The 26,324-nt window shown below is 41.5% G+C and overlaps 1 protein-coding gene across 2 annotated transcripts in view; it reads right to left on the bottom strand.

Moving 5' to 3' along the window:
• Positions 1 to 5,089: 5,089 nt before the first annotated feature.
• Positions 5,090 to 26,324, bottom strand: part of SNX14 (sorting nexin 14) — a 135,430-nt gene continuing 114,195 nt past the window's right edge. For both annotated transcript variants that reach the window (XM_073626895.1, XM_073626894.1), the window contains 2 exons: positions 24,309 to 24,365; positions 5,090 to 5,637 (listed from right to left, as the gene is read on the bottom strand). In XM_073626895.1, the coding sequence (XP_073482996.1) occupies positions 5,599 to 5,637; positions 24,309 to 24,365 (96 nt within the window). In that variant the 3' untranslated portion in view covers positions 5,090 to 5,598. The remainder of the gene's footprint in view (positions 5,638 to 24,308; positions 24,366 to 26,324) is intronic.

Here is a 26,324-nt window from a genome sequence, read left to right on the forward strand (position 1 = left end):
GCCGCTGAAACCTGTTTCTCCTCCTCTCCCTCCTGCAGGTATTCAGCGGCTGCAGGGGGAAAATGGAGGGCATCAGTTCCTCTATATGTCATCCCCACTGCCCCTCCTATCTAGGTCCTGCTGTCCCCTAGAAAAAATAAAAACTACTGACACCAGTGGCAGAACTACTAGGGTCGTAAAGGTCCCACTTGTGACTGGGCCCTGGCGTTACGCTACTATGGGGGGGCCACAAGACAGCAGGAAGTGGGCTCACTGCAGAAAACGTAAAAGGGTCTCTCTCTGCAAGACTGTAATAAAAGGGCCCCGCAACGGGAATAAAGGGCCCCAGGATCAGTGGGAAGGGCCCTGGCTGAGGGTCACTTCATGGTTTCTTGCACCGGGGCCATGAAGATTCTAGTTACGCCTCTGGTTGAGTGGTTCTTTATTTCTCATTGTACAGGTCTTTGGATTGCATATGTCAGGTTACTTCTCTTGTGTATAGGTGTTGGGTCTTTTGCAATTATCTATCTCAGTGGGTTGCTGGGCTTGAAAAAAACAGGTATGCAATGTTTTTTTTTTTTTTTAGACACCAAGGAGATGACAAATTGTGTGATATCGTCTGAATTGGCATACATTTTGAAAGTAATCCCTAACATTGGAAAGATCTAACTACTGTAGCAGGTGCAGTGGAGACCAGTGGTGACTGGTGCTCAAAATTTTTTGTGGGGCACAAACTGAAAAATTCCGAAAAATACTGAAAAAAACCCATCAATTGCAGCCTCACTGTGCCCATCAATTGCAGCCACTGTGTCCATCAAATGTAGCTTCACTGTGTCCATCAATTGTAGCCTCACTGTGTCCATCAATTGTAGCCTCACTGTGTCCATCAATTGTAGCCTCACTGTGTCCATCAATTGCAGCCACTGTACACATCAATTGTAGTGCCACTGTGCCCATCAATTGCAGCCACTGTGCACATCAATTACAGCCACCGTGCCCATCTATTGTAGCCTCACTGTGTCCATCAATTGCAGCCACTGTGCCCATCAATTGCAGTCATTCTGCACATCAATTGTAGCACCAGTGTCCCCATCAATTGCAGCCACTGTGCCCATAATATGCAGCCTCACCATGCCAATTATATGCAGCCACACCATACCAATCATATGCAGCCTCACTGTGCACGTAATATGCAGCCTCACTGTACCCATAATATGCAGCCTCACGGTGCCAATCATATGCAGCCTCACGGTGCCAATCATATGCAGCCTCACTGTGCACATAATATGCAACCTCACTGTGCCCGTAATATACCTCCTCACTGTGCCCGTAATATGCCTCACTGTGCCCGTAATATACAGCTTCGCTGTGCCCGTAATATACAGCCTCAACATGCCCGTAATATGCAGCCTCAATGTGCCAATCAAATGCAGCCTCACTGTGCCAATCAAATGCGGCCTCACTGTGCCCATTGTATACAGCCTCACTGTGCCCGTAATATGCATCCTCACTGTGCCAATCATATGCAGCCTCACTGTGCCCATAATATACAGCCTCACTGTGCCCATAATATGCAGCTTCACCATGCCAATCATATGCAGCCTCACTGTGCCCATAATATGCAGCCTCCCTGAGCCTGTGATATGCAGCCTCACAGGTGTGCATTTCACTTGTAGCCGAAAGTCCGTAAAAAAACAATCAGAAGCCAGGAGGAGTGAAACACTCACCTGCCCCAACAGATCACAATCCACAGATCATGGATCAAATATCAATGAACAAAGCACACATCTATACACATATATAAAAATATCAAATTCGAGTATAAAGATGAAACAGTGTAATGTGAAAAAGAAGAAAAAGAACCTTTCCATATACATAAAAACATGAAAAAATAATGAAGGTATATGCAACCAATGAGGTACACCTATATAATAAATGCACATATGTAAATATATATAAAAACGTGCATACGATATTGCATATTCGTAAACCAAATATATATGACAAAAACAAAAGAAAAAATGAAGATATAGAAAGAGTTCAGGGGCAATAGAGAGAACACCTGAAAAAAATCAAAAACAGAAGGAAGGCTAGATGTCCCAAAGCCTAAATCATCTGGTAAAAGGCCACCCACTGTAAAGATTTCTAGTAGAATATTATAAAGACGGTTAGAAATGCAATCCAAATTTAAATATAAATAAGGGGGTGAACAGTACATGTAAAAATTTTGAGAGCCAGTGTCAGAAAGCGATGGAGACCTCCCTGTTTGAATGCCGCACAAGAAAAAAGACAAGGGAAAGAGAAATTTAGGGAATGAGAAATCTAGCAAGAGAATATATCATCCAAAAGTGAATATTGATCAAATAAAAACCATTATTGAGGAATTGTAAATGGGCATATGTAGTTTGCAATAATTTATGTATACATGGGTATATAAACACCCGAAAGAGTAATGGGGGGAATACAAACTAGCAATATATCCCAAATGGAGTAACAAAAGGGAAACATATATGCAACAAAAAATAATAATAATAATTGCAAACTAACCGTCATGGGAACCACTGAACGTGGAAAATATGAAATGCACCCAAAATAATGCATTTCCATTATGAAAATACTCCAAAAATGTTTACCAAAAATATGCATGTATATTATTCAAGAAAATATATTATAAAGCGTACTAAAAAGAATGCACATATAAATATACCATAAATCCTTGTATATATATTACGGGGGGCAGACCAACATCACCAGATCATAAAGCCTAATCAAAATAATGGGAAACATCCCATTCAAAATTAAGGCCAGAGGTAATACGAGTACATAAATGAAAAAACAAAAAAAAAAATCTTTTACATAATAATATAAACAAATAAGTTTAACCCTCTCCACAACCTGTACATGTACTAAGGCTACATCCCCATCATGGTTATCATTGAAATGTCTCCCCACATTGGTGGATTTTCCCACTCTAATGTTGCTTAAGTGTTCATGGAAACGATCACGTAACCTAAAGTTAGTACGTCCCACATTGAATTTTGCAACATTCACACGTGATGAAATAAATCACATATGTGGTGTTGCAATTAAAGAAGTGTTTCAAGTAAATGATCTTATAGTTGCTACCAGATGTCAATTCATGACCTCCGAGAATGTGTGGGCAACAAGGACAATCCCTTGTGCCACATTTAAAGTTACCTTTAAAATGTAGCCAAGTAGTAGATTGCCTAGTTGTAGGACAAAAGAAACTGGGAGAGAGAGTATTTCCTAGGGACTGGGCTTTGCTGGGTATAACATTGATCTCATTGTGTAAAATCTCCAGCAATGACATCCTCAAACAAAAGCAGAAGGTACCTGTTCACTGTGTCCCTAATTTGGTAAAACTCCTGACTAAAGGGGGCAACCAAAGCTGGTTTGTTATTTTGCGTTGGGGTCATTGGTGATTAGTTAATAGATCCTCCCTGTTCTTGTTTTTCGCAATGGCGTATGCACGTTCCAGCATCCTTTTTGGATAACCATGCTGTATAAACCTATAGTAGAGTGCAGTAGCCTCTCTGTGAAAATCAAGATCCTCACTGCAAATTCGACGTAAGCGGACAAACTGTCCCACTGGGATCCCTTTGACAGTGTGTATAGGATGATTGGACTGTGCCATAAGAAGGCTTTTACCAGCCATGGGTTTCCTATATAGGCATGTTATTACATGATCCTGAGATGCCACCAGAAGCACATCCAAAAAACAAATCTCCTTATGTTCAATCTGTCCTGTAAACATCAAGTTACTGGTGTTAGAGTTCACATATGTCAAAAAAGATCCCAAATCACCCACTCTATTGTCACAAATGAACAGAAGGTCATCTATGTAGCGAAAGAGTTTGTGTATGTAAGGTCTGAAAGGGTTTCATCTCCATAGATGTGGGACCGTTCCCACCAACCTATGAACAGGTTGGTGAGAGAGGGCGAAAATGTTGCCCCCATCGTGGCCCCACACTGCTGGAGATAAAAAAAACTCCATCAAAAATTACGTAGTTTCACATGTACACCGTTTCATGTTTTATACTCAAATTTGATGTTTTGATATATGTGTACAGATGTGTGCTTTGTTCATTGATATTTGATCCGTGATCTGTGAATTGTGATCTGTCAGGCCAGGTGAGTGTTTTACTCCTCCTGGCTTCTGATTGGTCTCACTTACGGACTTTTGGCTACAAATAAACATGCACACCTGGGGGTAATTTAATGATGAGTAAGCACGTTTGTGTGAAACGCATCCACTGAGCACCTTTTGGATTGTCGTGTGTCATGCTCCTATGATTTTATGGATCTTCAATAAAATTCATTGATTTTAATTCTTGGATGTGGAGCCACCCTTCTTTGTTTCACTTAGATTTCTCTGGCCGCGGATCAGGCAGGCACCTGGATTCATTCAGCAGTATATGAGATCCTGCAGGTGGCTTGTGAATGGTGTGTACTCAGCTCTCTTTTCTATTAGTTTTAGTTATTAGCTTACCCGTCCAGTCTGTCAGGCCGTGCTCTCCGAATGTTGGGAAACCGGGAGTGACAGTTCCAAAAAAAAAAACCTGCTTACCGTCCTCCAGACCCGCCAATCACAAATGAGCAACAGGGTGGAATGAATGAATCAATGTAGAGTGGGGAGTGTTCTGAACACATGGTCTGCTCCCTCTTTACACTCCAAAGACCTCCCAAATGAAGCTTTTCAGCTGCAATCCCCTGATTGCAACAGTCAAGCTTCTAATGGATAGCTCAGTGTCCGGATGCTCTTAAAGGACTATTATTTCAGGTCCAGCTTTGAGGGGGTGGCGCCTAAGTGCCCCCTATTGACGGGCCGCCACTGGTGGAGACATAACAAAGTTTGATAAGGGTCACCAACCAGAATCTTTAAGGCTGATATGACTATACTCTGCAACAGTTTACAGGTTCTCATCTAGGGTCACATGCAAAGTAGAGACTTTAAATGAGATTCAGGTAGTATTTCTGATTTGCATATCAAGTTTAAGGTACAAAGATGAGCTTTACAAAATGACCAGCCAACCAATAAAGAGAAAATGTAGATTAATAGCCCAAAACACAATTTCACACCAATACTAACTTTACTCTTTAAAATTAGTTTTAATAAGTTTAAAGTGAAAATATTTACAAAGTAATATACACAGAAACATCAAATATACTAAGAATTTACATATCACACAAAAATAAGGTGATTTAAAGTGGAGTAACAAAAACTTTGTTTTAGATGGCCCATTGCAGATATGTATTCTTGTGTGATTTCAAGGGCCTTGTTTCCTCGGAGGCAGTGATAAGACATGGTGATGTCACCTGCACCTCTGGAAATGGTTGGAAACTGGAACCAAGTTAAGTACTTTTTAAATTTGTTTTTGTAATAGCTTGGCGATTTGATATTGGAGGCTTTCAGTAAAGCCGACCTATTTCATGGAAGGTATGCTTAAAAAAAGAAAATATGTTGGCTGATGTTTGACTTTAAATGTATTTTTCTCCCAAAAAACTGAAGCGGTAAATACGATATTATTGTAACTGACCCACAGAAAGAGCAAACCAATGTAAGAGCACATTCCTACAGTTCAATTTCAGTTTTCTTTTTCACATCCAAGCCGGTGTTGATGAAATCTCTTTCTGAGGCTGAAAAACAAGCAAAAGAAAATATATTTATTATGTTTTTTGCACCAATGTCACAATTATTTATAGGCTGTAGAAAAATAGCCCATACACTGAAAAAATGTAATGGTCAATCTACCCAAATCTGATGTTTCAGATTTTAATAGTTATTGGAATGTTAAACTAGCTAACAGTTTCTAAAATCTTTTGACTTTAGGCCTCTAGTAGTCGATTTCCAGGCCTGCACTCCTGAAGCTTCCATTAGGATATTCTATTTAACTGCTGACATATTATGATAGTGAGACTAACACCAGAGTGGGAAAATGTGGACAGGAACATTTAATCCTGAAAGGTGGGTAGGAACATAAGCAGGGTTTGTGGCAAGGAGATCTCACCATTGGGACTCACAAGACAGAAGTCAGCAGGTGACTCAGCCCACTATATTCTACCTATACCTGAAATATCACTCTAGTGCTCTGACCGTTTAATTCCTGTGTTAGTTAACAGTACAAATACTAATCGAAAAGTTCAGATAAATTATGTGCATTAATCAACAGCAACCAATCACTGACCAGTTGAACAGTTTAATGATTTCACAAAATATAAATTTGTTGCTATGGATTTCTACACATTACTGCTCTTTGCACACTTTGAATTTACAAAGCACTGGCTGCTACAATGGTATTTTGTCTTTAATGTTAATGTAGAAAAGCACAAATGATAATGGTACAGGAGATCATTAATATAGGACTATGTGACTTCAATTCCCAGTTTTAAGGTAGAGAGTACAGGCTAAGACCCTTTCTTGTGAAAGATAGAATTGAATTGTCACACTGGCAGAAGGTATATCAACCTTAGCATTTTTTGGATCTCAATGATTGCACCTACTTGATTAAACTCCCTTCCCACTGTCCACTAGGCTACTTAACCAATCATTTACCCTCATGCTTTATCCAGACTTGAGGTCAGCACACGGTAAAACCAGTCCAAGACCGTACCTTAAAACCAGACCCTCTTGGCTGAAACATAACCACCCCCAATAAAGAGTTCCTGGTCCTCTGAGCTGGGCAGTGAACTGGACTAAAGCCCCAAATTTATAAAAGCTACAAATACTGAAAGAGAAGGAGCTAGATTGATCAGATGGTTATAACTCGGTAACTACACAAAAGAGAACCAGATGGCAAAAAATACATTTTACCTAGGAAACTGCAATGTACCAGCCTGGAGCACCAATGCTCCTTTTTTTAGTAGGCTGACAAATACATGGCTGAAATTGTTGCATTGCAAGAGATTCACTGAAAGGGCCAATGAACATCACCACCTTCTTCAGCTGTAGTAGGAAGGTACAGATTATGGGCACATATTTTGTGGTTAAGAAAACTTAGCTAGTAATTGATTTCAGAAAAATTATCCCAAGAAATTGTACCGATAATTAAAAGTGGATTTTTTACTACCATCCATGTTCCTATAGAGGTATCTGAAAAAAGAACAGGACAAACTCTATGATCTGCAAAAAGAAAACTATAGAGAAAAGTCCCTAAATAATGCAAAAATCATAACAGGTGCTATGAATGCCCAAGTAGGAAAGCAAAACATCGAACGACTAGGGCTGAAACAACTAATTAACATAATCGATTGTCAACTATTTTCATAATCCATTAGTTGGTCAGCCAATTAGTTGGCCTGCATACAAAATGCAATATATGTTTACATATCAGAAAATACAGTGCAGCATACTGTCTATACAAGTATACACAGTGCAGTACGCCATCCATACATGTCAGTATACACAGTGCAGAACACATTCAGCTCAGTACACTGTCCATACATGTTAGTAAGTGCCTGAGTACTTTCGAGTGTGTGATCAGCAATGCCTCATGGGACATGCAGTCCTGTGCAGGAGGAGGACGTGAGTGATTCTAAAGGAGCCTTGCGGCTTGCTATAGGGGCACTATGAAGGCAGGAGGAGCTAGAAGGGCCGGTGGGGGAACCCAGAAGAGGAGAAACAGGGCCTCTGTGTCCAAAACCTTTACACAGAGCAGGTAAGTATGACATGTTTGTTGCTAAAAAGAAAAGTACCCTGTATATCCTACTTTGAGGTATATATTTTTTTTTAACAAAAAGGTTTTTTCATTAGAACAAAAAGAAAAACAAGTTAAGACATTAGGCAGTGGTCATAATTACTTCATACATAGATAGCGATGTAAATGGTACATAGTTATCGACATTTCCATCAAGTAGCTAGAGGGGGGGGGATGGGGGTGGGAAGGTAGTTACCAAGGCGTACAAGTTATTACAGTTTCATCTTATACCCAAGATCGTCTTTACATTTATTCATAAGGGCCCAAAAATATGTACAGTACCGTTAGTATGGAGCTACAGGTAATGGGCTCACAGTCTTCATTGGTTGCCCACATGGGGGCCAGTAGATAGTAAATACAGGGGTGTTGTTTCTGGGGGGGTGGTAGGGTGGGTGAGGCACTATCCCTGATTGGTTATTGGGGAGAACAGGGTGATTTCAATGTGGGGGCGGGGGGGGGGGGTTCGGTGAGTATGGCTGAGTACTCCCTACAGCTGTCGTTACAGGGTAGATGGTGGTGATCCCTTGACTCTATTCCCTACTCCAAGGCCAGCTGTTCCTCGCGAACCCATGGGTCCCATATCTTGGCAAATTTTTTAGGGCAGTTGCAGCCTAGGTAGGTCAGCTTGTATAGCGGGAGGGCCTTATTAATGAGGGCTCTCCAGAATTGTGTTGTTGGAGGAGTGGTTCCCTTCCAGTGCAGCAGAATCGCCTTCCTGGCGTAAAATGCTGCATAGAATACAAACATTTTCTTGGCCTGTGTCTACTATTCCGAGCAGTAGTGGTATCGGTCGCATGGAACTTTCAATTTGCCAACTGAGTTTATTACATTAACTTCCCCCCTCCAGAAAGTCTGTATATGTTGGCAGGACCAAACTACATGGAAGAAAAAGACCTCCTCCGATGTGTATTTGGTGCAGACCGGGCTGCTGTTAGGGTATATTTTAGCTAAGCGCTGTAAAGAAAATTTTAGTAGAAATTTTAATTGAATGAATCTGTCTCTGGTGGATATCATCAGAGGGAGGTATTGCTGGATGCCCTCTTCCCAGTCATCATCGGCCTGTGAGGGTATGTCCCCCTGCCAAACTGAAAACAGCTGCGAGACCTTAGAGGTGTTCAGGCCTGCCAGAACCGAGTATAGAGCGGATAGAGTTTTATTTTCCCCTTTCTCGCTCAGCAGCCGCTCAACCCCAGTGGTCCCCAACACCGGTGGTGCAGGAAACTGGGATCGATAGGCATGCCGGAGTTGCAGATACCTGAAGAACATGCGGTTAGGTAGCCCCTCTGTTGCTTCAAAGCGTCAAATGAGAGTGGACCATCAGGGGACATTATGTCCGCCAGCATGGTGACTCCAGTGCGGGCCCATAGTACTGGATCTGGAATAGTTTGGAAGTGGAAGGCCATCTACATCTGGGGTGTTACCCGCCTGGAGTTCTCCTAGGGCTTGTTGTACCTCTTCCAAGATGATAGTGCTGTCTAAGTGGTTTTGGGCCTCCTCACTAAGAGTAGGGAAGGTAAGCTGTCCAAGGAAGGAGTCTAGTTCTTCCCCAGAGTAGTCCGCCTTAGAGGAGTAAAGGGAACTATAATACAAGGCGAAGCATGCATTGATGGCCACCGGGTCTGTTACCAGCGCCCCATCCGCAGCTCTAAGATGGACAATAGTAGTAATTAATTGCTGTTCTTTAGCTAGCCATGCCAGCAGGTGTTCCGTCTTCTCCCCCTGCTCAAAAATGCGCTGTGTCTGTGCTAATTGTTGCATTCTGGTTCACGCCACCTGTAGGAGCATCACCTCACGGTAGGCAGCCTGCATATAAAGTGGGGTGATCGGGTTTTGGGTCAGGACATACTGTGATTCAAGGCCCTGGGCCTTAGCTTCAGCTTCTTCAATGGATATTTTGGCGTTATACCTAGTACGGGAAATAGAGGATTGGTAGCAACCCCCGGATATATGCCTTGAAGGCGTCCCACCTGACATGTAGTGCAGAGGAGCTTGCATTTGATACCCAATAGTCAGCAATACATTTAGCAATTTCAGCTTCTATTACTTCCTCGGAGATCCAATAGCGGGATAGTCTCCATAGTCTCTCTGAGGGGGGTGTTTGAGTTTGTAGACATAGGAGCATGATCTGATGTGCCCCTAGGAAGCATAGTCACCTCTCGTACGTAGGGGAGCTATCCCCCACTGGCATACACTAAATCAATTCTGGACATTGTGTGGTAGGAGGCAGATTGACAAGTTTAGGCTCTGTCAGTTGGGAATCGCCACCTCCATACATCAGTCAATCCATATAGAGATGCCCACTTAGGGGGGAGTCAATACCAGCACCTGGAGACAGCCTGTCCAGTGATGGGTTTGGAGCCATATTAAAATCCCCTGCTAAAATAAGGTTGTCAGTAAGGTAGGTAGCCAGGATAGGAATCAAATATTTCAGGAGAGATATAGTAGCCGGGGGGGGGGGGGGGCCATGTATAAGCCTAGAATCAACAGCTCAACAGTATCCACCACAGCATGCAGCAATATATATCTGCCCTCCGGGTCAGTCCTAACATCGAGTAGGGTGTAGGACAGGGTCTTATGAACTAACACACTTACCCCCCTAGCGTACCCAGAATACGTGAAATGATAATAATGTCTCACCCACGGCTTTTTGAGGCCAAGAACCTTGCTGCCCACTAGGTGGGTCTCCTGCAAGATAGAAACATGGGGGTTGTATTTCTTCAGATAGGTCATGACCAGGGACCTCTTGATTTTGTCATTTAGTCCCCGGACATTCCAAGAAATAATTCTCAGAGGAGCCATATTTGTAGTACTGCAGATAACCATAAGGGGAACATCGATAGGACTGACCCGGAGTAGGGCATGCACCATATAATACAGAATCATCCACTTGTGAGATATTGGTCACCCAGACCTCAGATAGGCAGAGGGCTGGAAAAGGTGTCCAACAGAGACCACTGCATACGTCATCAACAAACTGGAAAGAACAGCAACGAAAAAAGGAAAGAAATTAACCAAAACCCAACCCCCCCCCCCCGCACGTCCGTTGGGAAACTTGGAGTGCTTACACCCCAAACCAAACCCATCAAACTGTAGGAAAGTCTCCGAAGGGGGCAAATGGAGAAGCAGGCGACCCTCCAAGTCTCAGACGGACTACAAGTTCAATCAAGTCCGGAGGTCTCCGCCCACCAGCCTATATAGTAGTGCAAAAGTATAAAAGTAAATTGGGAACTGCTTATGTATGTGCAAAAATAAAAAAACACCTAGTATTAGCTAGGGGCACGTACTTAAAATGTTCAATGGTAGGTAACATTATTAACCATAGAAAAATAATAACCTTTGTAACTTTGAAAGCTCTCAGGGCATGGGTCACTCCGCGAACCCCTCCATTTTGCATGGGAGGAGGAGCCCTCCCCAAGCATCGGTGGCAAGAGTTTATGGCCGGCCGGGTAGTACCCCTGCTAGGCAAAGCGGTCAAGATGGTGTGTCGACTGCTGTAAGGGTGTTGTGGGTGCATAAATGATAGGGTCTTATATGTAGTCACAGTGTCCTGAACCAGGCCAGCATTTTTCCTGCGCTACATAGTTAGTGATCCATCATCGCCAAGAGGTGAGATGGGTGTCACAATCAAACAGCCATGTGGCTGACAATCTCAGTCTAGGACGGTTCAGAATGGAAAAGGGGGAGTAGAGGGGGGCCTTGCCTGAGCTGCAATATGATAGATAGTGAGTATACATACGGTTACCGGGCTTGGGGAAGGGTATCCAGCCATTTGGAAGCTTCCTCCAGTGAAGTGAAGTAGCGGGTGGATTCCCCATCCACCACTCGCAGCCAGGCTGGAAACAGCATGCTATAATTCAACCCTCTGGTGCGGAGCTGTGCTTTAATGTGATCAAAGGTTCTCCAGAGCCTCTCTGTGTCGACGGAGTAGTCCGGGAACAGCATAAGTTTCGCATTTTCAAAACGCAGTTCTTCAACTTTGCGGGCTTCCCGTAGTGCCAAATCCCAGTCCCGGAAATTCAGCAGCCTGAAAATGAAGGTGCGTGGAGGGGCCCCAGGCTGGCCCCGGACAGGTGGCATTCTGTGGGCCCTCTCAACAACAAAGTGCGGGGAAACCTGGGTCCGTGGAAGGAGGGTGCGGAGTAGATTTTCTGTGAAGGTCATGGGGTTTTGGCCTTCAGTGCCCTCCGGTAGCCCCACGACCCTCAAGTTGTTCCTTCGGCTCCTGTTCTTGCTGTCCTCCGCTCTCGATTTCCAGGGCCTTCATCTTAACCAGCAGGGTATGGATGGATGCTCGATGATCCCGGATGGAGTCCTCCGAGTCACCCACTTAAGGTTCAGCTTCTCCCATCCGCTCCCGCATTTTGTCCACATCCCTCCGCAGCAGCCCAAAACCCATCTGTAAGGTGTCTATTTTGGCCGTCAGGGTCAATTGGCATGCGGAGATCGCCTGCATCAAGGCCTGGAAGTGATCCTCGTCCAATGTCACTGGGTCCACCGAGGTGGTTTGGGATGCCATGTAGATGCGGCCTACGGTAGTCTGCTTCTGCAGCTGCGGGGACACTTTGGGAGTAGGTCCACTTTTTCTTCCCGAGCCTGATTTGCCTCTTCTCATGCCCTGTCGTCCCCGGGTGTTTGTAAGGGTGAATATCAGGGCAGAACCTGTATTTTCGGATAATATTAGGCAGGTAGGAGCGGAGCTCCGCTCAGACACGTCCATTCAGGCCGCCAGCTTGACCACGCCCCCAGTCCTTGGGGTATATTTATTATATACAGTAAGTGATATAAATAATAATATAGATTTATATATACACACACATATACAGTATCTCACAAAAGTGAGTACACCCCTCATATTTTTGAAAATATTTTATTATATCTTTTCATGTAACAACACTGAAGAAATTACACTTTGCTACAATGTAAAGTAGTGAGTGTACAGCTTGTATAACAGTGCAAATTTGCCTTCACCTCAAAATAACTCAACACACAGCCATTAATGTCTAAACTGCTGGTAACAAAAATGTGTGAAAATGTCCAAATTTGGGTCCAATTAGCCCATATGACCCGTTAGTGTTACAAGGTCTCAGGCGTAAATGGGGAGCAGGTGTGTTAAATTTGGTGTGATCGCTCTCGCTCACTCATACTGGTCACTGGAAGTTCAACGCGGCACCTCATGACAAAGAACTCTGAGGATCTGAAAAAAAGAATGCTCTACATAAAGATGGCCTAGAAGATTGCCAAGACCCGAAACTGAGCTGCAGCATGGTGGCCAAGACCATACAGGACATGTTCCACTCAGAAAAGGCCTGCATGGCTGTCGTCCCAGAAGGAAGCCTCTTCTCAAGATGATGCACAAGAAAGCTGCAAACAGTTTGCTGAAGACAAGCAGACTAAGGACATGGATTACTGGAACCATGTCCTGTGGTCTGTTGCGACCTAGATAAACGTACTTGGTTAAGATGGTGCCAAGCGTGCGTGGCGGCAACCGGGTGAGGACTACAAAGACAAGTGTGTTTTGCCTACAGTCAATCATGGTGGTGGGAGTGTCATGGTCTGCATGAGTGCTGCCAGCACTGGGGAGCTACAGTTCATTGAGGGAACCATGAATGCCAACATGTACTGTGACATACTGAAGCAAAGCATGATCCCCTCGCTTCGGAGACTGGGCCGCAGGGCAGTATTGCAACATGATACCGACCCCAAACACACCTGTAAGACGACCACTGCCTTGCTAAAGAAGCTGAGGGACTGACCAAGCATGTCTCCAGACCTAAATCCTATTGAGCATCTGTAGGGCATCCTCAAATGGAAGGTGGAGGAGCGCAAGGTCTCTAACATCCACCAGCTCCGTGGTGTCGTCATGGAGGAGTGGAAGAGGACTCCAGTGGCAACCTGTGAAGCTCTGGTAAACTCCATGCCCAAGAGGGTTAAGGCAGTGCTGGAAAATAATGGTGGCCACACAAAATATTGACACTTTGGGCCCAATGTGGACATTTTCACTTAGGGGTGTACTCACTTTTGTTGCCAGCGGTTTAGACATTAATGGCTGTGTGTTGAGTTATTTTGAGGGGACAGCAAATTTACACTGTTATACAAGCTGTACACTCACTACTTTACATTGTAGCAAAGTGTCATTTCTTCAGTGTTGTCACATGAAAATATATAATAAAAAAATATTTACAAAAATGTGAGGGGTGTACTCACTTGTGAGATCCTGTATATGTATATATTATTACTTTCACTGTTTAACATTATAAATTAACCCCTTAGAGTAGTGATTATCTGCTGTTTTTGTATTATAAAGGGCTAATCTTTGTTTTTTTTAACCCCATCATGGCAGGTGATTAAAAAAAAAAAGCATGCTGCTGCTACTAAATGTCTTATGCTGGCCATACACGTATCGATTTTTGGACGAGAATATTCATACAAAAAGATCTTTGTACATTCGAAGAATGGACGAATGTCATTTGAAAATTTCACTTACTTTTAACAATCAATTTTAAAATCAATGTAATTTCTGAATGAAAACCACATACACGGTCTGAAATTTTGTTTGATCAAGAAAAGTTTTCTATTCTGCTCCTTCAAATTTTCCCATCAATGTGGTCGTAAAAGAACGTCGATTTGAAACATTTGTTGGTGTATGACCAACAAGAGTGACAGCAGGTGCAGGTAGTTTGTATCAAGCTACCTGCCTATGACAAGGGAGTCTTGTCATAATATTACATTACAATCCTGTGTGAAAATCTGCAAAACAAGTGTTTTAGGTCTTTTAAAAAATGTTTTTCCTGAATAAAAAATTTGATCTCTGAGTCTGATGATATGTACCAGATTCAACCTCTAAAAGTATATACATCTCTTCTGTCTGTTATTCTCATAGTGGATATGATATTTTGTTCCCCAACTATATAGCATATAGATATTCAAGAAAAGGGGGAAAACGGCCATTGTCTAATTCAGATACCATGCTTTAAGCTCCAGGGTATATCAATCTACTTAAAGTGAAACTTCACTCTTTCAGTCAACATTTAATATTTTTAATCCTTATGGAGCTAGCATTGGTAAATGGATAGGAATAGATATCATATTTGCTTGTTTTAAACTTTTTTTTAATAACATTTCTTCAGTTAAGTCCTGGTTACCATGCCTGGGCAAATGTTGACATACATCTCAGGAGTATGACAGTAGGGGAGGTGGGGCTTACTCAGCTAAAGCACACCCTCTCTTGCTTGCATGCCTGAGCTAAGGGCAGGTGGATTCCAGGAAGTAAATGCTACATGAATCATCTGCCCTTACTCAAGATGGCCATGTTTTGGAAAGCGAGGGGGTGTTTTCCAAAATGATTTTTCAACTAAATAAAGTATTGAGACATGAATGAGTGAGATTGTTTTGAATAATAAAAATGAATTAAATAGCATTTTTGGTTTGTGGTGCTCAGATGAAGTGTAGTTCAATTTTACTAGATATGCCAAAAAAAATATTTACTTTAGGTTTACTTTAAAAAAAAAAAAAAGAAGTTATAAATGCACATCTTTTTGCAGGTGAAAAAAATGTGCATTTAATATTTTTTGTAGTAGGAGCCTGTAAAGCATTTCACCAGTGATTAGCAAATCGTTGATGCCATGCATGTCTCCTGCACACTGTCAGTGCATCAGCTATCCTGTATGGGTGAGTTGATACTCCCTGACGGGAAAACTCAGTGAACTACTGCAGCCCCCCACAGCACCATTCATGGAGAACTACAAGCCGACAGCTGTTAAGAATACCTGATAATGAAATATTCCTGAATAAAATAATAAAATACACGATGATGAAATATACCAGATGGAAGCTATCTAGGAGTGGCTGTAGTAATTAAGACGTGCCATGACAAATGGTGGATTACAGCAATGCAACTGTGTTAAGCATGATTCATAAATAGGAGTGTAGCATTAAATACATCAATTTCGTCAAGCCAATACATGCATCAAATCAAGGCGCCTTCAGTATATCAGATAAAAGTAATTGCTTAACCAATTCGTTCCATCTCAATTCCTTTTCTCTTTCTCTACTCTCAGCTTCTCCCTTAATCTCAGCTTCTCCATTAATCTGCATCAATGAAAAAAAAGCTTGCTTATGCATGAAACAACTTTCATTTAAATCGAACTAGAAAATGCAATGACTGTGCAAAACTAAAAAGAGTGCAGACACAAAGGTTCAGAAAATAACCATACCCTAACCTTTCTACAGGCTCCACCTCACACAGTTCTTGTGCTCAGTCCATTAGATCACAAACAATGTTATAAGGCAATTATGTTGCAGCAGAAGTTAATTTAGTGCTCACGATTAGTTTAGTGACTAGGTGGCTAAGGTTAATTAGAATACTGACCATGCACAATATAATTTTAAATCAATATCAACCACTGTTTACCAGCCGTAATCCCTAAAATTCCTTCTTTTATAGTTTGCCCTCCTTTAGTGACGTAAGGTCTGTGCTTCGTCTCTGTCAACAACTACTGCTATCCTCTCGCTGTTGTATCCTACCTTCTAATCTTATAATTTTTTTAAAAACAAAGTTTGTAGTTATATATGTAAACTGAGACACCTTTCATCACATATGCAGGTTCTGCTTCACAGGGATAGTACTTAAAGTGTAAGTAAACCCTGCTATCGTTTTCAGCCAAGGAAGCTGCCATCTTTGCCTCTGTTTAACCTACAAGTGCCACAATGCTGCACATGTTATCAGTTACAACAGCAGCCATTGGATGGTTTGACAGTTTGGTTGAGAGCACAACCAATGGGAGCGTTACATTTCCGGCACGTGCAATGTTTTATGAATGGGTTTACTTCCGCTTTAATTCATCATTTTCACAACACGAGTCTAGGGGTCGCTCAGTCAACCTACTTAAGACAATGCACGGCCTTTGAGGCAGGCTTCTTAATTTGCTAAGGAGGGGGATTGAAAAAACTGCAGGAAAAAACAAAGTGGTCAAACTACAAATTTCTACAATTATTACAGTAACAAAACATATGAAAGAATGTAAAAGTCACAAAAATACGTTCTTAAAAGAATGCATAATGTTCCTGTATATAATGCTGCAGTGGGGAATAATGGGGGTCAGGTTTGGTGTGAAATGGTAAGGTATTAAAAGAAAACAAAAACACTTCCTCTATGCAAACCTATAATCTATTTTCAGTATGTCTAGCATCATCTCTCTATACAAGTTTTCTTATGCAAAATGTATTTTTGTACTCACAATAAAATCCTTTTCTTAGAGTCTACTGAAAGACACGGGAAACCTAAAACCTTGGAGTTATACTGCTGCCTACAGAAGAATTGGACACTAGAGCAACTTTCCTGAATCAAATACTAGATGCTGGAGCCACCAACCACAGGCAGACTGATTTTGCACATCAACCAGTTTGGTTTGTCCAGAGACAGCACTAACAATGACAGAATATTGTGTTGCAAATATCTAGAGTGGAATTGGGCAAAGTGAACTACCTTGAATGAGGCTATCTGAAACCCCAAGACCCTCATGCAGCATCAGAGGGTCAAACAACTTCTGGATGGGGAACATGGTTTTGAGACATTAGAGAGTGAAGTTTATCCTGGAGAAGTAACGCCTTAGCCTGGAAGTGTCAAAGACCAGCCCGGATACTTCAGGCAATGAGTCAGTCAACATTGCTTTCAGAAGATTCAGCCTCTGGCTGAACCTCAGCAACTTTTGATCAGTCAGAAACACATTTGTCTTCCAGAGCCCTTGCCAACTGTTCCCACAACATGAGGTCACCAAGTATCACACTCTTAGAATACTTCAGGAGTTCAATAGTACTAACTAGAGCAAGCACACTGGAGAATACCTAATTTGTAGAAGACATGCTGAATGGAAGGTCCACAAAATGGTAGTGCAAAGGTCCTGCAGCAAAAACGCAGAATATGCTGGTGAGCTGGGAAGCCTCTGGAAAAAAATCTCTGAAACCTTTCTGCAACATGGACTAAGGCTAGGACCTCTTGTGCAATCATTTCATAGGGGTCCCATGAGGATCAGCAAGCTGGTGGGGAGATACAGGGAGGCTTGATGTCAGAAAATTGGGCAGAAGACAGGGAACAAAAAGCAAGTTTGTAGCCCTGAGACACCACCCCAAGCACGCAAGCATTGTGGATGCAAAACATTCGGGTGACAGTTAAGGTCAACAGACTTCCCCTCCACTCTGGAAAGTAAGGGCACATCTTTATGCAGAGGAGGATTTGTCAGTGATTTGTAGCCTTGGAGTGCAGGACCTTGTGGCTGGATGGGAACCATCTTGGGGCGGTGGTCACGCTATGGAAGCTCAGGGCAAGCAGAAATGGAAGGGACAATTCTTAGCAGGTACAGAGATGACTTTGCAGTCTGCTCCTTAGGCTTCTACTGCTGAAGAATAAGCAGAAAATGAGTGTTTTTGCCCCCAGCAGAATCCTTGATGTTCTTCAACTGCTTCTCGTAAGAGTGTTTGGTAGTCAAGCACTTTAGTCAAAGGACGCTGCCCATATGTACAGATAAGATAATAATGGGAGATACTACCCAGCAGGCCATCATAGCTTAAAGTTGACTTTCAATCTCAAAAAGAGTTTTCCTCCCTGCAAATCCCCCATCCTCCCCAATCTGAAATTACTTTTTTTTCCCCATCTAGACAAGAACAATGTGTATGTAACATGTCACATATCCCAGGAAGCTGCGCAGGTAGGGCTGGTGGGCAGGCATGGAGCACGCCATTGGGGCCCAGCTGCCAGAACCTGGAAGAGGCAGACAGGCTCCCGATGATGTCAGAACAAAAGATGTCAGCATATGGCCCAAGCAGCTTATCGCAACAGACAATGCTGGATTTGCTGGGCAGGAGAGTTTCTGAATTGAGCTGGGAAACTGAACTAACAGGTATGCGGGGAGAAAAAAAAAAAAGCAGAGGGTAGGGGGTGAGACTACAGTTCCTCTTTAGACTCAAAGCCACAGACAACTGTTCCAATTGATCAAGGATCAGAAGGTCAGTGGCTGCAGTGGTTAGATCCTTTTTAATGGATTTAAACCAATCAGACATGGTCTCAAAAAAAAAGAAACGACAGCCAAATTTGGGTGTAAGACAGGACTTGCCAATAAGAACCTAGTTCTGGAAAGAGCCCCCAATCAGGTATTGGTTGGGTCCCCGAAGGCAGAAGCGTCTTTCACGAGTATGGTAGTCACCTTGGTAAAGTAAGACAAGGCTGGATCCACATTAGGAACTATTCACTTTTGAACAAAGTCCTCACTAAGCAGAAACGGGGACAGCAGCAAGCATTCAGGGAAAGAAAACAGTTAATCTGGCCATTTCCAATTTTCCTACATGACTAATAGAAAGAGCGGGTCTTAGAGGCCTCTAAGACCCAAGGCCACACTGGAAGAAGCTAAACGTTGATCCTCTAGATTCCGAGTGGTGTGCACCACATCAACAAGAACCATAATGGTCTGATTTAAACCTTGGAGTGATAGCAGAGGACTGCGACTCTTTAGGGGTAAGCTCATACAGCAAAAACTTGGGAACTTAGAATCAAATTCTCTTGTCCTGATGCCTCAGAAGCCACTAAGGCAGCATGCAGATCTGTTATAGAATCTGCTGGGGAGGGTGCTATAGTGCACTTGCAGCCTCTGCAATAAGAATCGGAAATTAAAAAGGAGTAATTTGGGACATGAAGTCCTGTATGACTAGGGTAAAAACCTCAGTTAAGAGGGCAGAGGACCCAGGCACATCTTACAAAGCCAAATAAGACTCCAACGAAGGGAAACACTCTAATCCCAGAGGGTAGAAAGACTCCAGACTACAGATGTCACCACTATTAGGGGTTGCAGTTCTTTTTGACCCAACATACTTTTGAAGAAATTGTTACTGTATACAGTTAAACAGGAAGCCAAACAAACTGAAAAATAAATTTTGGGTTTACATACACTTTAAATGTATTTTTAACCACTTGCCGACCGTCTCACGTCGATATACGTCGGCAAAGTGGCACGTTCCCAGAAGACAACGCATGGGTATGTCATCCCCTTTAAGAGCCGCTGGAGGCGCACGGCAGAGACCTGATGCGTGTAGCTGGCGGGTACGAGAGCCAGAACGGGGATTTGTGTGTGTAAACACACAAAATCCCACAAAATCCCTGTTCTGTCAAGGGAGAGGAGACAGATTGTTTGTTCCTAGTAAGTAGGAACAGCGATACGTCTCCTCCCCCAAAATTATGTCGAAGAATATATATTGGCTTAAACTGATGAAGAAATGTGTTGTTTAAAAACATTTTTGGGGATATTTATTATATCAAAAAGTAAAAAATTGTTTTTTTTTTTCAAAATTGGCACTCTTTTTTTGTTTATAGCGCAAAAAATAAAAAAACGCAGATGTGATCAAATACCACCAAAAGAAAGCTCTATTTGTGGGAAAAAAAGGGCGTCAATTTTGCTTGGGTACAGCGTCGCACAACTGCGCAATTGTCAGTTAAAGCGACGCACTGGCCTGGTCATCAAGAAGGAAAATCTTCCGGTCTGCAAGTGGTTAAACAGTATCTATCTTTGCTATAGCTTCGTGCATGGTTTAGTACCTGTGGAAATTGATCACTTTCATTAGAAAGCCAACAGTCGGCTGATGAAATGTATAGTGCCTTAAAAAAGTATTCATACCCCTTGAAATTTTCCACATTTTGTCATGTTACAATGAAAAACTTAAATGTATTTTATTGGGATTTTATGTAATAGACCAACACAAAGCGGCACATAATTGTGAAGTGGAAGGAAAATGATAAATGGTTTTCAATATTTTTTACAAATAAATGTGAAAAGTGTGGTGTGCATTTGTATTCAGCCCCCCTGAGTCAATACTCTGTAGATCCACCTTTCACTGCAATTACAGATACAAGTCTTTTTGGGTATGTCTCTCTACCATCTTTGCACATCTAGAGAGTGACATTTTTGCCCATTCTTCTTTGCAAAATAGCTCAAACTCTGTCAGATTAGATGGAGAGAGTCTGTGGAACAGCAATTTTCAAGTTACATAGTTACATAGTAGGTGAGGTTGAAAAAAGACACAAGTCCATCAAGTCCAACCTATTTGTGTGATTATATGTCAGTATTACATTGTATATCCCCTGTATGTTATGGTCATTCAGGTGCTTATCTAATAGTTTCTTGAAACTATCAATAACCCCCCGCTGAGACCACCGCCTGTGGAAGGGAATTCCACATCCTTGCCGCTCTTACAGTAAAGAACACTCTGGTCACAGATTCTCAATTGGATTTAGGTCTGAGCTTTGACTGACCCATTCTAACACATGAATATGCTTTGATCTAAACCATTCCATTGTAGCTCTGGCTGTATGTTTAGGGTCGTTGTCCTGCTGGAATGTGAACGTCCGCCCAGTCAAGTCTTTTGCAGACTCTAGCAGGTTTTCTTCTAAGATTAATGTAATAGATGGATTGCGCTAACTTCTATAAATATTATTACCACTCCCAAAATATGAAACAAAATATGCAAATAAAAAACAGATATGAATATCCTTGATAACGTGCTTTTCTGTGCCAACTATTTACGTGTCCAAATTTTTTTACACCACATCATAATTCTAGTGAAAGTAATACCACTGATGAAAATACCTTACGATACTGCCAACACCTATTTAAAGTGCAAGGGCTAAAAAATGATGAAGTGAAAATAAAAAATAAAATAGAAAATGAAAATAAATAAGTGCCAATATTACTCTCTAACCATTAGGTCTCAGATATCAACATATATGTGTACAACACATATATATTAGAATATGCGCCTTGGGTTCATTTATTATAGATAACCACTTCGTTAACTCTCATTTTATTAAAAAGTTAAAAAACATAGTTAAACTCACAAGCTTCCTAATGACGCAAACTGTATTGCGAAACGCGTAGAGGCTGGTGGGAAATTTTCTCTTCACTTCCTGTCTAACGAAAGTGAGGCTTGGAACGCATGCCGCCATGAGGAGACACAGTAGATAGATCGGGACTCCGCTCTCCATACACACGGCTGGATTAGCTTGGTGCCGGCTTAGAGGCACTACAACATGTGAGTTTAACTATGTTTTTTAACAAAATGAGAGTTACATACTACACTATGATGGGTATCCATATGTCTTTATGAGAACTAAACAGAGCAAGAGGCACTAGTATACTGCTTGGAAAGGCTGCTACTGGATCCATCACAGAGTGGTTATCCATAATAAATGAGCCAAAGGAGCATATTCTAATATATCTGGTGAGTGGCCACTGCACTAGGTGGTGGTAAAGTCACGTTAAGCGGTGGAAATAGAAGCACTAAATAGTGAGAAGGAATGTCACTATTGCACAGATGTGATCACTCACTGAGGACATTGAGTGTACTGTGATGTATACATATATGTCGAGGACATTTATTGCACTGTGTTGTACACATATATGTTGATATCTGGGACCTAATGGTTAGAGAGTAATATTGGCACTTATTTATTTTCATTTTCTATTTTATTTTTTATTTTCACTTTATCATTTTTTAGCACTTGCACTTTAAATAGGTGTTGGCAGTATCGTAAGGTATTTTCATCAGTGGTATTACTTTCACTAGAATTATGATGTGGTGTAAAAAAATTTGGACACAAATAGTTGCCACAGAAAAGCACGTTATCAAGGATATTCATATCTGTTTTTTATTTGCATATTTTGTTTCATATTTTAGGAGTAGTAATATTATTTATAGAAGTTAGCGCAATCCATCTATTACATTATTCTTTAATATTCCACCTTTAAGGTGGCATGCACATACGATTGCAGCAAACTAGGTCGTTAATTTATATTTTTAGTTTTTTTGCGCCGGTAGCTTACCTTCTTGGATAACATATTTCTTCTAAGATTGCCCTGTATTTGGCTCCATCCAACTTCCCATCAACTCTGACCAGCTTCCCTGTCCCTGCTGAAGAAAAGCATCCCCACAACATGACGCTGCCACCACCATGACTCACAGTGGGGATGGTGTGTTCAGGGTGAAGTGCAGTGTTAGTTTTCCGTCACACATAGCATTTTGCTTTTAGGCCAAAAAGTTCAGTTTTGGTCTCATCTAACCAGAGCACCTTCTTCCACGTGTTTGCTGTGTCCCCCACATGGCTTCCTGAAAACTGCAAACAGGACTTCTTATGGCTTTCCTTCAATAACGGCTTTCTTCTTGCCACTCTTCCATAAAGGCCAGATTTGTGGAGTGCATGACTAATAGTTGTCCTGTGGACAGATTCTCCCACCTGAGCTGTGGATCTCTGCAGCTCCTCCAGAGTTACAATGGGCCTCTTGGCTGCTTCTCTGATTAATGCTCTCCTTGCCCGGACTGTCAGTTTAGGTGAATTTTTTAAAATTTTGAAAACCATTTATCATTTTCCCTCCACTTCACAATTATGTACCACTTTGTCTTGGTCTATCACATAAATTCCCAATAAAATACATTTACGTTTTTGGTTGTAACGTGACAATATTTGGAAAATTTCAAGGGGTATGAATACTTTTTCAAGGCACTGTATACACACTCCTGACTGCTATATCGGAGTCTGTTAACAGGGTTGCGCTGCTGTTGAAGTAAGCCTTACGTCAGTGGCAGCAAAAGGGTTAAAACACATGCACCTGGAGGATTTACCTGCAGAGAATGTCTGCTGAATGTCAGATTTGCTACTTTATAATATAAGTATTATAAGTGTTACCTACCTGTTGATGCCTGTTATACTATTTATTTGGGGGGGGGGGTTGCTAGTTGCATTAAAGCAGAACTAAACTTAATCTGAGCACCACAAACCAAAAACGCTATTTAATTAATTTTTAATATTGAAAGCAAACTCCCTCATCTGCCAATGTCTCCATGCTTTATTTTGCTGAGAAATCACTTTGAAATACACCGCCTAGCATTTCTGCCTGTGGCCATCTTGAATAAGGACAGATGATTCATGTAGCATTTACTTCCTGGAATCCATCTGTCCTTAGCTCAGGCAGTAAAAAAAACTGTAAAGTAAATAGGATATACTTTCCTATCCATTTACTAATGCTAGCAACATAAGGATTAAAAATAGACAATGATGACTGAGAGATTAAAGTTCTGCTTTAAAATGATATGTTACATTTAAGCATTTAATGAATAACTAATGGCAGAGCTTTTTTCTTTTTTTTTCCGTTTTGGATAGAGTGGAGAGGGGTTAGAACAATTGTCAGGCTTTTATTGCTGTCTTATTAGGCAGATTTACCCTTTGTGTTTATCATGTTTACTGTTATAACAAAAATGAAAGCAAAAGAAAATTCCAAATTTTGGGTTATCCCCAGAACAGTAATAAAAGGGAAATGTTCCAATGGTGACACTAGTTCTGATGACAACCAGGGATTCCCTCGCTTTGGAGGATTTTCTCTCACATAATGTTTGGGACAGGAAGTGAAAGGAAATCTCCCCACTGAAACACAAATGGCAAAAAAGATGTGACAGGGGTTTAAACCCTCCCTTACTTTATCCAAAATGAAAAACATTTTTACCTTTAGAGTATTTAATGCTGTACATTGTGTGCAAGCATAGGACATTTTAAATACATGCATAAGAACCTTTATACAGTACCTTATTGAGTTCTGGGAATATCTCAAGCATTACAATATCTAGTAGAACATAAGACAGCTGAAAAAGAATACAGATGCTATTTAATACATATTGTCTTATCACAATGTGAATATGAAACATACAGTAAAAAAAAAAGTGTCCTATAGCCAACCATACACATATTAAAGTCTTCCAAACTGTATACACAATGTAAATAGTTTGGCAAGAACTTTCTTAAAATTGTACTTCTAATTTATTTAGGCAAATTTATAGGTGATACACAAGGTCCCTGAATGATAAAATAACCCGTTTAGCTGCTAAGCAAATGTGTTTGATTTTTAAGCCCAACTGTGCCTTCGGATAAATGAAACAATTAAAGCCAAAGGTTTGCAAATAATCATATTAAGCAGTCCATAGATGACTCGATTTTCTTTCCTTCCACCATAAGTGGAAGGAAAGAAAATCGCTTGATTAGCCCATCAAAACAGTCAGTGCGGGGAGCTATAGCCGCCGGCAGTAATCAAAGGTAAAAAAATCTGACAGGCTGGTTGTACCCAAGCTGATAGTTGGACCAACAGTAGTACAATCCGCCTGCCCTCACATGGATCAAATCTCAGCCAGTCCTCGCAGAACCAGCCAAATGTCGATCCATGTATGGCTAGCTTTACTTTTAATATTGCAGGAAATAATCTCCCGCAGCTTAACAACATCCTGTGTCCAGGTCATGGGCTGCAAATCAGACCTTTTCATTCCATTTAGGAGCAGCAGTGTTTATTTTGCAGAGGTCCCATGTGTGCCCCTAAATTACTTAGACTTCGAGCTCCCCAATCAGCAAAGATTGCTCTTCCTGCTGACTGGGAGGTGTTTAGGACTGCTACACAAAGATCGCTTCTCTTACACCAAAGACAAAGGACTTGGTTTAACTGCCAGATTGTGTCCTACATAATTAACAGTAAGCCTTTACAGCCTCTGTTCAACCCTCAGGGCATTGCTTATTTAACCATTTCATTCCCGGCGTATATTAAAATGACGTCCGCAGAGATTATATCCCGGAACTACAACTCTATATGACAGTCTGTTCACCCTAGGGGGTGTTTCTCTCATGATCCCTAGATGGACTCATGCACGTTCTGATATGATACTGTTGTAAATGTACCTTGATATCATTGAATATTATGTATCCTTCTTTTACATGTCTACGTATTCCCTGTATTTGCCTTTTTTCTTTTCTTAAATAGAGTAAAATGTAAATTTGTAGAAAAAAAAAAGATGTTTGCAGACAGGATCTCCCACCCTGGGTGGGTGTCATATGACGTCCTCTGCTTCCCGCCGGTATAGGGGGCACATGCGTGCCGCGTCACTGAGGAGCCGATGCGCGTACCCGGCGGCCGCGACCGCTCTTAGAGTGAAAAAAAATAATAATAAAAAATAAAAGAAAAATTATAAAAATGCCATAAATCAATAACCTATTTTGTAGGCGCTATAACTTTGCGCAAACCAATCAATATACTCTTTTTTTATACCAAAATCATGTAGAAGAATACATATATCGGCCTAAACTGAGGAAAAAATTATTTTTTTTTTAAACTGGGATATTTATCATAGCGAAAAGTAAAAAATATTGTGTTTTTTTCAAAATTGTTGCTCTTTTTTTGTTTATAGCGCAAAAAATAAAAACCGCATGTGTGATCAAATACCACCAAAAGAAAACTCTACTTGTGAGAAAAAAAGGACATCAATTTTGTTTGGGTACAGCGTCGCACGACCGCGCAATTGTCAGTTAAAGCAACGCAGTGCCATTTTGCAAAAAATGGCCCGGTCAGGAAGGGGGTAAATTCTTGCAGGACTGAAGTGGTTAAAAATTAGCTCATCTACTAAACCAGGCATCCAGAATTTTTATATCTAGGATTAGCGTTGCACTGATATCAGTTTCGGTGCCGATACTAAGCATTTGCACAAGAACTTGTATTCGTGCAAATGCTCTGATACTAAAACCGATACTTTTTTGCGATTTCATTGCAACTTGCATTGACTTCT

The sequence above is a fragment of the Aquarana catesbeiana genome, linkage group LG04, assembly GCF_042186555.1.
Source record: "Aquarana catesbeiana isolate 2022-GZ linkage group LG04, ASM4218655v1, whole genome shotgun sequence".
NCBI lineage: Eukaryota > Metazoa > Chordata > Amphibia > Anura > Ranidae > Aquarana > Aquarana catesbeiana.